The sequence below is a fragment of the Panthera uncia genome (assembly GCF_023721935.1).
Source record: "Panthera uncia isolate 11264 chromosome B3 unlocalized genomic scaffold, Puncia_PCG_1.0 HiC_scaffold_1, whole genome shotgun sequence".
NCBI lineage: Eukaryota > Metazoa > Chordata > Mammalia > Carnivora > Felidae > Panthera > Panthera uncia.
The window spans coordinates 97,354,794-97,371,564 of record NW_026057582.1 but is presented as its reverse complement, the minus strand read 5'-3'; the positions used below and the strand labels follow the sequence as shown (position 1 = coordinate 97,371,564).

Below are 16,771 nucleotides of genomic sequence, written 5' to 3'. Positions count from 1 at the left end.
ACATAAAAATGCCTTCATCACCCTCAACACTGGTCTATTTAATCCATTCCATGCCATACTTAGTGAAGACCTCACAAACACTGCTTCAAAATAACTGAAGAGTCCCTCAGAGCCCCAAACTACTCAATTTGTCAGTCAAGTATTCTCACACTCTGATCTTGACCCACTTTAATAATATGCCATGAGATTCCAATTAGGAGTTTTCTAATCCTGTCAGGCCAGGATCTTCAGTGCCCCCCCCCCCCGAATATAAACAAATTAGAAAATTAAGAAAATTTTAACCCCTATCTAAGATAGGGTATCTAAGATACCTTTCAGAGTCCATCCAAAGCACTTTGGTATGTAATATGACTTGAATGCAAACACTTTTCATATTATTATTTGAGTAAAACTACTCTTTCAGGAAACACTCCATCATTTTAACAGTTTGAATTTTTTTTAACGTTTATTTATTTTTGAGACAGAGAGAGACAGGGCATGAACGGGGGAGGGGCAGAGAGAGAGGGAGACACAGAATCGGAAGCAGGCTTCAGGCTCTGAGCCATCAGCCCAGAGCCCGACGCGGGGCTCGAACTCACGGACCACGAGATCGTGACCTGAGTCGAAGTCGGACGCTTAACCGACTGAGCCACCCAGGCACCCCTCATTTTAACAGTTTGAAATCAATCTCTAATTCATTACTGTACATACATTACCTTACATAAATTACTTAGATAACAAAGATTCTGTTTCTTCATTTGGTAAGTAAGGAAAATAACTGTACCTATCTCATGAGGGAGGCTATAAGAACAAAATAAAATCATTCATGTTAAGTACACATAGAAAGCTCTCAGGAAATGTTAATTAGTATTATTATCATGCCCTAACACATGTGCAGAGGTCTGGAAACTTACATGTTGAGGGAAATATTTTATGTATAAATATGGTTTCTCCTATGGTACCCACACAATACCTAGGGTACTATGTCCCTAAAAATAGCAGAAATCACAGCAAAAGGAATTTAAAATGGCAACAGCCTTTTTCAAATAGTAACTTAGATTCTCACTGCTTTTTAAAGGCAGTATTATGAAATGAAAATAACGTTGAGCTGGCAGTCAACATCCTAGTTCTGTATTCAAGTCACAATTTTACTGTTTATTATCAGTATGGTTTGGGGAAAGTCATTTAAAACTCTAAGTCTTCGTCCCTTATATATAAAATAGTGATATTAGCACTACTAAAATCACTGTACTGTTGTATGAAGTGAAAAATATACCTACATGAGAAAATCCTTTATGAACCACTTACATCCCCTTATAAATCCATATATGTGTGTATATGTAGAGATATACACATATTCTTATTAAAAAATTTTCTCTACGTCGGCATAATTCATATCCATAAACAAAGATGAACATATAAGATCCATAAATGATCTTAAAACCACACTTTATCTATTTCACTGTTGCCTCTCAAACATTACAATCCCTTTCACAAGTGGAAAGTTTGAGCTGAGCTCCAAAACCTCTTCTTGCTCACCCAGAAATGGTCAACTATAGTGACAAAACATATAAAAGAACAAAAAGAAAAAAAGGCAATGAATAAGGATATGCAGTCAATCAACTTAATCATCTGCACAAGCAGGTGTGGGGGCAGAGAGAGAGGGGGACACAGAATCCGAAGCAGGCTCCAGGCTCTGAGCTGACAGTACAGAGCCCGACGCGGGGCTTGAATTCGTGAACCACAAGATCATGACCTGAACCAAAGTTGGATGCTTAACCACCTGAGCCACCCAAGGGGCCCCTCAACTTAATTATCTTGAGCTTCAGTACCTTATAGTTAAGTCCACTAATCATCTGATAACCAGCCATCAATTAACAGGAAGAGCAGAAAAGTAAAGATTCTTCTATTCACACACTAACCAACAGCAAAAAATAGTCTTGGAAACTCAAGAAAACCTGAAAATTTTATCGATTTCAATTTGCATTACTTAGGTAACCCAAGTTTTCCCAAGAAAAGAGCAGCTATTTGCTTAAAGAACTACTAACTGTATGCAAATCCAAACAGGAACTACCAAACTAACATGGTGATCAATAATGCAAGACAGCTCACTAATAAACTTAAATTATGTATTACTTATACCTGAATTTCACTATCACCATATCACTAAATAACTTCAGGACGAACAGCTTTAGTCAAGCATTCTTTTAGACAGCAAATAGCATTTACAGATTAAGTGTCAATTCATGGGATCCATTTCTGAACCACTTCTAGTTCTTCTCTTTCCTAATAGATATTCTAGTGTTTACTTTTGAACCTGTACAATCCCTGACAAATGTCTGCAGAGCTGTGAAAGTACACGTATTTAATTAATGGCACATTTTTAGGATTAAATAAGCAATGCTGCCAATTTTTACTAACATTCCATAAAATACTCTTAAGTTAAAAAAAAAAATAACCTTCTTTCTTTCTTCCGGTTGTTCATGTCCTTTCAGTTCCTTGCAGTTAAGTAGGAAACTTTTACACTTTAGAAAATAAAATAAAGACAAACTATTACACACCAAGAGTGGCTCTAAAAAGAAGAAAAAGAAACTAAACATCTTGCCACCAGTGTTCACACCAAATTACTCACTTCAGTGATAAGGTGGGAAAAGAGGGAAAAGATTAAAACATTCCCCATGGAACCAGTAATACCCAAGGGCAAAGGAGTCCAGGATTTACCGCTGCTGAATAAACATTCCACATTACCACCACAATATAATATGACTTGCTTTCAAATTTTATTTTATTTATTAAATTCTCATACAGTAAAACTGAATTTCCCTCCCTTTTGGTGTACAGTTCTATGAATTTCAACATAATTATAGTTTTCAGCCAGTATTTTTTTTCAGCCAAACATGTTTTCTTTCTGTATTGCACTGTTTCTCCTCTCCTTCTGGTACTCCAATGACACAAATGTATGCCCTTATGTCACTGGCCCACGGTTTTCTGACAACTTTTTTTCTATCATTTTTCTCTTTATTGTTCACATTGGAAAATTTCTATTGACCTATAAAGTTCAGTGATTCCTCCCTCTTTAATCTCTATTCCGCTATTGTATTGATCCATCCATCCAGTGACTTTTTTTACTATGACTTTTGTATTTTTCAGTTAAATTTTTATTTGGCTCCTCTTTAAACTTTTTATTTCTTTGCTGATACTTTTAGTTTAACACTTATTGCAGGGGTATCTGGCTTATTCATGTGTTTTTATAACACATGGTTTTAAGTTTATATCTATATTATAATGCCTCTTCCAATGTGATTTGAGATATTTGTGGTTTTCATGTTAATTTTGAATTATATCCTTGATATTCTGAATAATATGTTATGAAACTCAGAATCTTCTTAAATCCTATAGAGTACACTTAAGTTTTCATTTTCATAGGCAGTTGACCTGATTAGGTTCAAGCTGCAAGTTCCAATATGCTTTCTATAGGTTGTGATTCCAGCATCAGTCCAGTTTTCAAAGCCTTTCTATGTGGATTTTTCCTGTGAGTGCGCCACCCAGTGGTCAATATGCAACCTGGGTGGAGTTTTATCCTATATCTCAATTTTCTGTGTTTGAAATGCTGAGTAGGATCACATCTTTGCATTTGTACCAACTGATAGGGAGCTCAGGTTTTTGTACACAACTTCATGAGTCTCCTTCCCAAGTTCTTTTCTTTTCTACTTGGCACTTTCCAATTTCCTGAATACGACCCTTTTTGGCCTTCCAGCCAGGAACAGTCTACATCTATTCCCATGCCTGTCTGATGCGAAACATGGGAGGACAAACTAAAAAAAAGCAATGGAGTTTGCCTCTAACCTCTTGGATCTACAGTTCCAGCAAACAGTAAGATTCCCTTCCCTCAGCCTTTTGACTCCTGCAGATACCTACTGCAAATTGATGTCATTAACATATGACTCTTCAAAGGGAGTTGTGACAAAATGTAGACAAAGGAAAGAAAAAAAAAAGTGGGTGAACTTTTCATGCTTTCTCATTCCTCAAACCAAAACTAGAGGGCTTATGGATCTCATTCTGTCTGTATCACAATGCTTAGTTCCAGGTCTCTGTCTGCGATGACATTAGGTCAGGGAATCCTGAAGGTTTGGTGGTATTTTGAAAACTGTTGTTTTTTTTCCCCAATCTGCTTGCTGCTATTTACCATGCATTCTATCCAGGTTTTACAATTATATTAAGTTGTAAAGAAAGAGTAGTGTGTATTTATTCCATATTATCCAGAACCAGAGGATACTAGCCATTTTTAAAGAAGTAAAAAATACCCTACATTTCCTACTTTCTAAATTCTGAGTTATAGGTCTCTCAGCTTAAAGATAATTTCTAATATCCAACTATGGTGAGAAGTGAGGTCAGAAAGACCCAGAATATTGATTTAATTTCCCAAACTTCAAGCTAAACAATCTTTTTAGCAGAGCTCTTGGCTACAAAGGTGATCACTGACTAGCACATCAGCCAAATGCAAAGAAGGAAGTGTTTATGTGAGTTCCACAAGGCCACATCAGGGCCTTAGCAATCACCTGACACGAGTCAACATTCTGATAACAGGAGTAGCCCAAAGCACTTAAAAAAGTAAAGGTAAGAAGTACAAAACTATGGAACTAGCAGCATGGGGTTTCCAAACTTCATAAAAACATTTCCATGTTGTTTGCTTCATGAATACAAATAATAGTATTACTTTATTTAGATGAAAAGTCTACTGCAGAAATAATCACTCACATATTAAACATTGGCAAATAAGTAGCTGCCTTAAGTGACATGGCAAGCGGCTCGCATCAACCACAGTATGTCCAAGATCAGGCAATTGGTTGGAGTCCCTAGTTGCCCAAATGGCAGGATCTGATGAGTAAAGAAAGGTTGATTAATCCAAAATATCTAATACTCGCCAGTCCAATTGCCTAAAAGCCTACCACCGTAACACTTATACATATATGCATTACTATGGTTATTATGTACATTCTAGATACTATGCTGTATTCTAATTATAAAATTAATGTTGAGTGAGTGTTACATGTAAATAATGCAATTAGATATTAAGCTAGATTTTCAATGTGACTACTCCTAGGCAAAAATAGAGAAGGAAGACGAAAAAGAAGAAGAAGAGAAGGAGAGAATAAGAAGGAGGAGGAGGAACGGAGGGAAAGATGAGGAGGAGGTTGGGAAGTAGAGGGGAAAGTAGAAGGGGAGGAGGAAGCTCAAAAGGAAACATACTGAAATGTTTACAGTATTTGGGTTTCAGCAGAGAGACAGTATCTTTCCCATTTTTCTTCCTGCCTACACTTTTGAAATTTGCTCTAATAAACAGAATTACTTCCAAAATAATAAACATTTATTAATAATAAGTCAAACTACAAACAATTACCATACGACCCTTAAGTCCTACTCCTGAGTATTTAGCCTATAGAAATGAAAACTTATGTTCACAAACGTTCATTGCCATTCTAATCACACTCTCCCAAAACGGTAAACAACACAACTATTCCTTTAACAGGGGTAAAAAGCAAAACAAAACAAAACAAAAAACAAACAAAAAAAACTGTGGCACATCCACCTAATGTAATACTACTCATCAATAAAAGGGCACAAACTACCACATTCAACAACATAGTTGTATCTCAAAGTTAATATATTCAGTATAAGAAGTCAGTCTCAAAATGTTACACACTGCATTTTTTTAAGTTTATTTACTTTGAAAGAGAGAGAGAGAGAGACCGTGTATAAGTGGGGAAAGGGCAGAGAGAGAGGGAGAACAAGAGAATTCCAAAAAGGCTCCACACTACCAGCACAGAGCCTGACACAGGGCTCGAACTCACAAACCACAAGATCATGCATGACCTGAGCTGAAATCAAGAGCTGGATGCTCAACTGAGCCACCCAGAGGTCCCTACATACTGCATTATTATATTTATATAAAGCTCTCAAAAAGATAAAGCTACAGTAATAAAGAACAGATTAGTGTTTCCCAGGGATTTATATGTAAGAAAAGGGAGAGGGGTCTGGGTGGCTCAGTTGGTTAAGAGTCCAACTTCGGCTCAGGTCATGATCTTGCGGTTTGTGAGTTTGAGTCCCATGTTGGGCTCTGTGCTGACAACTCAGAGCCTGGAGCCTGCTTCAGATTCTGTGTCTCCCCCTCTCTCTGCCCCTCCCATGGTCATGCTCTGTCTCTCAATGATAAATAAATGTTAAAAAAAAATTTAAAAAGAGGTAAGAAAAGGGGGAAAATAGCATGAGCTAGTTTTGGGGGGGTACTAATTATTTTGAATCTTGATTGTGATAGGACTCACATGAATCTACACATGTGTTAAATCAATAGAAGTACACACGCATACACACCCAAAAGAAGTCAATTTTATTATACATTAATTTTTAAAATAAAATTTAAGGGGCGCCTGGGTGGCGCAGTCAGTTAAGCGTCCGGCTTCAGCCAGGTCACGATCTCGCGGTCCGTGAGTTCGAGCCCCGCGTCAGGCTCTGGGCTGATGGCTCGGAGCCTGGAGCCTGTTTCCGATTCTGTGTCTCCCTCTCTCTCTGCCCCTACCCCGTTCATGCTCTGTCTCTCTCTGTCCCAAAAATAAATAAAAAACGTTGAAAAAAAAAAATAAATAAATAAATAAAATAAAATTTAAAACCAACCCTACTGAAGAACTCATATAGACTGTTACAAAAATATGTATTTTTTCAAACAACAGGATTGTAAGAGTAGCAAAAAAATAATAAAAAAGAATCAATAAAATTCAAATCAAATTCTAGCAAGCTTATGTGAAATAAATGTATATGGAAATACAAAGGCTCAGAATAGGCTAAATAATTTTTAAACAGAGAAACAAAGTTGGACTCACTTATAGTATCTGTCTGATCTTATGATTTACTCTAAACCAACAATAATCAAGACACTATGTGGTAGGTATCAATGAGATATACTGATCAATGAAAGAGAACAGAGTCCAGAAATGGAACCATACATATGTGGTCAAATGATTTTCAGCTAAGACACTAAATGAAAGGACAGTTTCAAACACTGGTGTTAAAACAACTGAGTATTTATGGAAGAAAAAAAAAAAAGAACTTTAACCCCTATCATACATTTTACACAAAAATTTGAAAAGGCTCAGAGACCTAAACATGAAATCTGAAACTGTAAAACTTCTGAAGAAAACAGGGGGAAAATCCTCGTAATTTTGGAATAAACAAAGATTTTTTTTTTAGACAGAACACAGAAAGCTTTAATCACACAAAAAATTTAATAAATATAATTTCATCAAGATTATGGCCTAATTGCCCTTCAGAAGACTGTTAAGAAAATGAAAAGACAGAAAATAAGAGAAAACATCTTATACCCAAAATTATGAGAAGCCCTTTACTCAACTAAAAGCTGACAATTTAAAAATTGGCAAAGAAGATACAGGAATGGACAATAAGCACATGAAAAGACGGTTAACATCATCAATCATCAGGGAAACACAAGCTAAGATGAGATACTACCACATACTCATATGAATGGCTAAACTTAAAGCAAGTGTTAGAAGATGCAACTAGAACAATTAGAACAATCATGCATTGCTTGTAGAGGGTAAAAAAACACAACCACTTTGAAAAGCAGTTCTCCAGTTTCATAGAATATGAACCATACACTTACAACATGACCCAGAAACTCTGGGTATTTATTCAGGTATAACTGGGTATTTATTCAGGTATAATGAGTATTTATTCAGGAATAACAAAAACCAATGTCCAGGGGCACCTGGGTGGCTCAGTCAATGGAGCATGCAACTCTTGGCCTTGGGGTTGTGTGCTTGAGCCCTACATTGGGTACAGAGATTACTGAAAAGTAAAAACTTTTTTAAAAAAAAAGTATATAAAAAGCTGGGCGCCTGGGTGGCTCAGTAGGTTGAGCGTCTGACTTTGGCTCGGGTCATGATCTCACAGCTCTTGAGTTCAAGCCCCACATATGGCTCTGTGCTGACAGCTCAGAGCCTGGAGCCTGTTTCGGATTCTGTGTCTCCCTCTTTCTCTGCCCCTAACCCACTCACATTCTGTGTCTGTCTCTCTCAAAAATAAACATTTAAAAAAATTTTTTAAAGTATATAAAAAGCTATATAGTAATTCCATAACAGCCTTATTCATAATAGCCAAAAACACTGTAAACAATCCAAATATCTACCAACAGATTAATGGATCAATAAACACTGGTATATGTAAAGCTATTACCAAGCAACATAACCAATTTCTGAAGCATGCAACAACATGAATGAATCTCAAAAACATCATTTTAAGTCAAAGAAGCCAGATATAAGAGTTTATTTTATATGATTCCATTATTATAAAGTTATTTCTAGAAGAGCCTAAAACTAATCTACAGTAACATATAATATAACTATTCACAGTGATAAACTAATATCACTAATATAAACTAATTCACAGTGACAGATATCAAATGAATTGTTCCAAGGAATAGGTCTTAATGAAACTGAGTACAAAGGACTATAATAAGACAGCTTTCTAGAATGATGGACATGTTCTACACATCTGTCAAAATAAATCTCAAAAATGCTAAATTACATACTTTAATAAGTGTATGTATTTACAAATAAATGGATTCAGTAAAATTACAGGATACAAAATCAATATAAAGAAATCAGTTGTTTTTCTATATGCTAACATCAGAACAGCAGAAAGAAAAATTAAGAAAACAATACCATTTACAGTTGCATCAAAAAAATAATAACTAGGAATAAATTAAACAAAGGAGTTAAAGACTATACTTTGAAAACTATAAGATATTAATGAAAGAAACTGAAGACTGCACAAATAAATGGCAAGATATACCATGATCATGGACTGGAAGATTTAATACTGTTAAAGCTCCAAAGCAATCTACAGATTTAATGCAATTCTTATCAAAATACCAACATCATTTTTCACAAAACTAAAACAAAAAATTCCTAAAATTTGTATGAAACCACAAAAGACCCCAAATAGCCAAAGCAAACTTTAAAAAAAGGACTAAAGCTGAAGGTATCTAAAATCCAGATTTCAAACTATACTACAAAAGCTGTAATAATCAAAACAGTTCGATACTAGCACAAAAACAGACATACAGATCAATAGAACAGAACAGACTGCCTAGAAATAAACCCACACTTATATGGTCAATTAATCTACAACAAAGGAGGTAAGATTATACAATGGGGGAAAAGACAGTCTCTTCAATAAATCATGTTGGGAAAACTGGACAGCTCCATGCAAAAGAATGAAACAGGACAACTTTCTTAGAACATATACAAAAATAAACTCAAAAGTAATTAAAGACCTAAATGCAAGACCTAAAACCATAAAGCTGCTAACACACACATGCACGTAGACACACACACAGGCAGTAAAACTCTTGGACATCAGTCTTGGCAACATTTTTCTGGATAGCTCTCCCCAGACAAGGAGGAAAAAAAGGAAAAATAAACAATTGGGACTACATTGTGCTATAAAAAGCTTTTACACAGTGAAGGAAAAAACAACAAAATGAAAACAAGCTACTGAATGGGAGAAAATATTTGCAAATGATACAGCCAATAAGGGGTTAATATGCAAAATATATAAAAACTTATACAACTCAATACCAAATATATATATGATCTGATTAAAAATGGGCATAGGACCTAAATAGACATTTTTCCAAAGAAGACAGATGGCCCACAGACATATGAAAAGATGCTCAACATCACTAATCATCAGGGAAATGCAAATCAAAACCACAATGAGATATCACCTCACACCTGTCAGAATGCTAGAATAAAAAAGACAAGAAATAATGAATATTAGCAAGGATGTGGAGAGAAAAGGGAACCTTGTGCACAGTTGGTGGGAATGTAAATTGGAGCAAACACTCTGGAAAACAGTACAAAGGTTCCTCAAAAAACTAAAAATAGAAATACCATACAATCCAGTAACTCCACTTCTGGATATTTACCCAAAGAAAACAAAAACACTAATTAGAAAAGATATATGCACCCCTAAGCTTATTGGAGCATTATTTTTAAAAAAATTTTTAACGTTTATTTATTTTTGAGAGAGAGAGAAAAGAGAGAGAGAGAAAGCGTGAGCAGCGTAGGGGCAGAGAGAGAGGGAGACACAGAATCCCTGAAACAGGCTCCAGGCTCTGAGCTGTCAGCATAGAGCTGGACACGGGGCTCAAACCCACAAACCACAAGATTATGACTTGAGCTGAAGTTGGATGCCTAAACGACTGAGTCACCCAGGCGCTGCCCCCCCCCCCTTGTTGGAGCATTATTTACAAGCGAAGATACAGAAACAATGTAGGTCTCCATCAATGGACAGGATGGACTAAGAAGATATGGTATATATACATAGTGGAGTACTACTCAGCCCTAAAAAATAAAATCTTGCCATTCACAACAACATGGATGGACATAAAGGATATCAAGCTAAGTGAAATAAGTCAGGCAGAGAAAAACAAGTATCATATAATTTTACTTACACATGGAATCTAAAAACAAAAATACAACGAACAACAAAAAACAGAAGCAGGCAAATAAATATAGAAAACTGGTGGTTGCCAGAGGGCAAAAGGGTGGTGGGATAGGTGAAATAGGTGAAGGGGATTAATAGGTACAAACTTCTTACACTTATCACGATGAGCACTGAGTAATGTACAGAATTAACGAATCTCTATATGGTACACCTGAAACTAATATAACACTGTATGTTAACTATACTGGACAATAACATACATACATAAATGGTGCAAGCTTCCAGTTATAAAGTAAGTCAGTCACAGGGATGAAAAGTACAGCATATGGAATACAGTTGATAATGTGATAATTTTGCAGGGTGACAGATGGTAACTACATTTATCATGGTGAGCATTTTGTAATGTATATATAATTGTCAAATCACTATGCTGTACACTTTAAGCTGTCAATTATACTTAATTAAAAATTTAAAAATATGCATTTTACTGTGTATAAATGAACACACATGTATATATACTATATATGTATATATAGTATATACTATATATACATACAACAAAATATACATTTTAAATATATAATTCAATGAAGTATATAAATGAATACATAAAATACATATTGCATTATTACATGCAATAAAATACATACATAAAATAGAATTCTGTACTGAATTAAATTCAATAAACTAAAATTAAGCAAACTCATATAAAGCAAAGTTTAAAACAGACCTATTTTCTGGGTTGAATCTTTGCCCATTAAGGTGTAAATATTCAAACAACTAAATCAAAGAATCTTTATCAGTTACAATGCGAAAGAGTGGTGGGGAAAAATTAACAGAAGCCTCGGGAGTCATGTGGTCTTCCCTTCTGTTTAGTGCAAGAGTCCTACCAACAGCATGCTGGGCTGATGGTTAGAGTAAGTCAGTGAGAGTGTGCTCAGACCTCTCAGGCAGTCAGTCTCACTGCTGAAATCTCTTGTAAAATTCTCTTTGAAAATTCTGATAAAACTGTACCTTTTTGGAGCAGGAGTTGGCCTGTGGATAAATCCAGCCCATTGTCTGTTTTTATAAATAAAGTTTTTTGGAATACAGCCATGCCCACTTGTTTCCCACATATTGTCTATCTATGGCTGCCTTTATGTTTCAGTGGCAGAGTTAAACTGCTGCACACAAAACCCAAAATATTTATCTGGCTCTATACAAAAGTTTTCCTCCCACTGTTCTAGAGGAACACCACAGAAGTCTGTACCCTTTTTTATATGACAGTGCTGAAAAACTTATAGACATTATTAGTCCCATTTGCTTTTAGTCTTTCCTTCCCATTTATTGACTATCACTCCTATGTCACAATTTTCAGCTCAAATCCTAAACATGTACTTCCCAACACTATAACTGATGAATGACCCTCATAAAGTATGAAAATGAATTTATCATCCCATCTAAGATGACAGTGGAACCATTAGCATCTATGATTCATAGCCAACATTTCTATCAATGAGGTTTAAGGTTTCCTTTACCCTTCATGTTCATGAAAAAAAGATGCTTCATTTACTTATTTCTTGCTCCTTCACACTGCTGACACACATATTTTTTACAATAAAAACTTTTAAAAAATAAAACAATGTGCATATATAACACTTTTATAAACAAAAACACTTTATGAGGAGATATCCACAAATTCTTTCAATATAATTTGTCTGGATCTGGAGACCAGATGTTATTTCACATATTTAAAGCTCTTACGTGACAATTTTCTCTTTCTCTACCCTTAGTATTCAACGGTTTGATACAAGCTTTTCCTTTTGAGGATTATTCTGCTGAATGAAACAAAACAGTCTCTATAGTCAAAGTACCAAGGGGAAATTCAGAGAACTGGTACATTGATAAAGAGAGAGCTTAAAAAGAAGCAGGAGGGTATCAAAAGAAACCTCAGCAAGTGTGATTTGGTGAAAAGTGCAAAGGCTCATAGATTAGGCAAGACTAAGCTAAGCTTGATACAGGTTCTGTTCCTTCTTACCTACATAACACATGATCATAATTTCAAAAGGTAGATGAAGGTGAAGATACAATGAATGAGCCAAGCATTACCTTAAATATTTTTAAACATAAAACTTACTCAGTATTTTGATGTAGGAATCACCTTTATCTACCTTCAGACCTCTATCTGGAAGAACTCCCTCCCATCCCTTACCTGTCTTAACCCAAAGAAGAATAATGAGCTTTCTGACTAGTGTGCATATTTCTTGAATATGTGTAGCTAGTATCATAAAAAAAAAAAAAAAAGCTGACAAACACTACTGATTGGCACTATTCTTCCAATCAAGCCTTGGGATGGTATAAGGCAGAAATTCTGGGTATTTTCTATGTAGTGTTGACAATGGGCAACAGCAGCTCTAAATCCATTAACTCTAATCATTGTATCATTAATAAAGCTGACATTTTAATCTTCATATGCAACTTTCTTACATCTTAATTTTCATTTGGTTCCAAACTCAGGATCAGGACCGTTTTTTTTGAGTATGGGTCCTCTGATTAGTGTTCTGCATTGCCTTTCTTGCATAAATCACACTCATAATGCATTCTCCACAGTGTTCAGCTTGTTAATTTAAAGTAAAGCAAAAACTAATGCATTGGCAAAGAAATAAATTCAGAAAATTCCACATTTGTGTTTTTCCTCCAATTTATTAACAGTGTCTCATTATATCCATCTCAATAGCAAATGTTTTGACTCCGTATCATCCAACTCAGCTTTCATAATAAAACAACCTTTGTTAGGAATTCATCAGTTTAATTTTAAATAAATAATTATTAACAGGTCTGGAAACAAATACGACTGACTGTTGGTAAGGACACAACTCATATGATTAGAGCACAAGCATGAATGCATGCTAGAGTATAACTGATCAGACAGAAATGACCAATAGAGCCATCATCATCAGTCCATGTATTTTCTAGTGGGAAAACTGGTAAAGAGAGCTTCAATGTCTTCAATATCTTCATGTTTAAAATGGAGATACCACTATCCCTCTTTTAAGATTCCCCTGAGGGTTGGGGCAACCAGGTGGCTCAGTCAATTAAGCATCTGACTCCTGATTTTGGCTCAGGTCATGATCTCATGCTTTGTGGGATGAAGCCGCATGTCAGGCTCTGTGCTAATAAAGCCTGCTTGGGATTCTCACTCTCCCTCTCTGTCTCTCAAAATAAATATATGAAAACTTTAAAGATTCTCATGAGGGTTAAACGAAATATTAGGTATAAATTGCCTAGAGAAGTAAGTGGCACAAACCAGGTGCTCAATAAATACATGAGGTCAGCAATGAACCAAGCCCCATATCTAAACAGAATCTTTATAACACAAGCTAGTTTTATCTGAATAATCTACTTAAGGTAAAAACTTGGAATGTTGTTGGGGGTCATTTCCCATAAAACAAGGTAACCTTTCAGTATGGGCAAGAAAAACAAATTTTGAAACTTCCCCAAGAGCATAAATATGACATTTAATGCCTCTACAGATCAATAGAGAGGAAAACTCTCAACATCCTAAAAAACCACCTGGCACTCTGCAGATTACTCCATTCCCACCTGTATGAGCCAGAAATAACAACCTGTTCTCCTTTCAGTTCAGAAATCCCATAAAATCAGGATATACTATTTCCTTCTACTAGTCTCATAGTCTGATAAGACAGAATCCATCTAGGAAATACAGTCACCAGGGTCTAAAAGGAAGAGGGAAAGGAAAGGGAAGGGGAAGGGGAAGGGGAAGGGAAGGGGAAGGGAAGGGGAAGGGAAGGGAAGGGGAAGGGGAAGAGAAGGGAGCATGGAGGGAGGGAGGGAAGGAGGGAGGGAATTATTCAGATATACTTATTACCATTATAGGCCAGGCCTAAAGTATACTAAATATAACTTCGTATCTGCTAGGTTTCAGTCACTGCAGTAAAGTCATATAAAGACCAAAAAACTAACCTCTTTGTAAAGAACAAGACTTTTGCCCTGGTTCCTATGCTACATAAACAACGCTTTTCTGTTACAGATTCTGAGGCACAGATTTTACTGTGAGCACCCGTCCTGACTGTTTCCTCACAGTGGGTGAGAATTCTGATCCAACCTATATACTAGGCCACTGTAAATGCCAATGTTTCCTTTCCCACTAGTCATGTAATCTACTGTCTTCCAATTTCACTATGATACTCTATGATACTCTAACCTTAGCTTGGCCCTTGAATCTAGAAACACTTTAAAGGTTCTGCCTCACTCTCAGTTCCAACTAAGTCCTCTCTTCACTCATATTCTGTCCGATAGCCAAGAAAAATGCTCAAACCTTACACATTTGAATTCTTAAACTTTCTTTAAAAAAAAACTGAAATTTTTGTGAGCATGAATCCATAATTTTGTCCTGTGTGGGGCACAAAAGAAGCAGAAAAGAGAATTCCCACCCTCAGAATGCTCTTAATCTAATTAAAGAGAGAATACATGGTGAAAGAAATAAACATGAAATTAGTATTACATCAAGTCTAAAAAAAAGTAAAGGTACTATGTGTCTTACCTCCACCATCCACCTCATGTAATACAAAAATTAAAGCTTATTACCCTTAACTTGAAAACTGATTGCTCCTGTTGATTTTGAAGCTCTTGACAAGGATAGCAATACCACCCTCTGCTTCTTATTCACACTTACTCATCCCTCTTCCATGAAGTCTTCCCCGATTAACTAGAAGAGAGCTGAGCATTGTTCCACCTACACACAGTCTCAAAATTCTTCCATGTCTGCCACCTGAAATAACATGCTTTCCTAACTGCCCATGTAGAAAAATAAACCACTTAAACAATCTATTTATTTAATTGAGCACATTTCCCAAGTGATATTATTCAGCTAGCTGGCTATTTAGCTTTGGATAGGTCACAATGGTTCTCTATTGCTTGTCTACCATAGAGTCCTTGAACATTTGCAAACTTCATGTTTGAGGCAAAATATAATCTAAGGAAATTACGCAGCAAGTTAATAATAATAGGGTTCTCCCTCACTGCTTTTACATTTTTTCAAAAGGGAAAAAAAAAGCACCTTTTGAAAAAGACATCCCTACCAATATGTGTCAAATTTTGCCACGTAAGGTATTACTTCCCTGACTTAGGGAAGTATAAACACAAGGTTTATGACATAAATGACTCTCCATAAGAGGACCTCAAGATGCACTCAATACATTTGCCTCTGCTTCTACCCCAATTATCTGCAGGTTCACCACTTATCTCCTGACCACAAGCTGTAACATTGAGTGAGCTACATAAACACAGCACACATGTTCTAGATTTTCTTAGACAATCTCTAGCTCATATGCTTGCTTCCCGCCACCATGGGAATGTCAAATGTACAATGAAATGTGATTGAATTATTACAAATTTTTAAGATTTTATGAATACAAATAATGTCTAATGAAAGGAATTAAATACTACTGATTTGCTGTTCAAAACACATGGTCACTACATTTACAAATAAAAGGCAGTGAGCAAAATACATCTGAAACATCTTCAATACTGCCCACTAAACAGCTGTGCTTTGGCCAATGCTGGCTACATATTAGAACATGGCATTATTTCTCCTTAGATGGATTTCTAAAATTCAAGTTGATACCAGGCTAACTCCACCCCTTCTTACCAGACTACCAAACTCAAAAACAGCTTGGTCTTGATTTCTTTACAAAAGGCCCAATAAAGTACAGTCCACCCAGGATCAGCAGAGGAGGGTAGGACAAAAGATGATACCCAGTGTGGTCAAAAATTTGCATGTAACTTCTGACTTCCCCAAAACTTCACTACTAATAGCCTACTGTTTACTGGAAGCCTTAGCAATAACATGAACAGTTGATTAACACATATTTCACATATGTATTATATACTGTATTCTTACAATAAAGCTGGAAGAAAAAATGTTGAGAAATTATACAGAAAATACATTTACAGTACTATACTGTGTTTATTGAAAAAAAAAATCCTCATGTAAGTGGACCCAAACAGTTCAAATCCATGTTGTTCAAGGGTCAAGTGTAAACTTAATCCTCCCCTAATTGTTGGTCAGCATAGACCTTTTACCTCATTTAAGGTTTCTATCCTCCTACTTGAGCACAGAATCAGAGGGCTCTCCTTAATTGAAAAGAATCAGTACTTAAGTGTGTGGCTCATCAGTATCAAAAGCAATACCTTTGTTGTTCCTAATGTAATTCCAGTCTCTTCTGCTTGTTTGGTTTTGTTGTGTTTTATTTTGTTTTCCAATGAC

At 35.8% G+C, this 16,771-nt stretch overlaps 1 protein-coding gene across 2 annotated transcripts in view; it reads right to left on the bottom strand.

The window, feature by feature from the left end:
* The window catches only part of TCF12 (transcription factor 12), a 374,877-nt gene that overhangs the window by 250,997 nt on the left and 107,109 nt on the right, over positions 1-16,771 (bottom strand). Inside the window, exon 3 of one of the 2 annotated variants that reach the window (XM_049613680.1) lies at positions 4,738-4,857. The exons of the other annotated variant lie outside the window; for it this stretch is intronic. Within the exon in view, the coding sequence (XP_049469637.1) occupies positions 4,738-4,857 (120 nt within the window). The remainder of the gene's footprint in view (positions 1-4,737; positions 4,858-16,771) is intronic. 2 annotated transcript variants of the gene reach the window in all.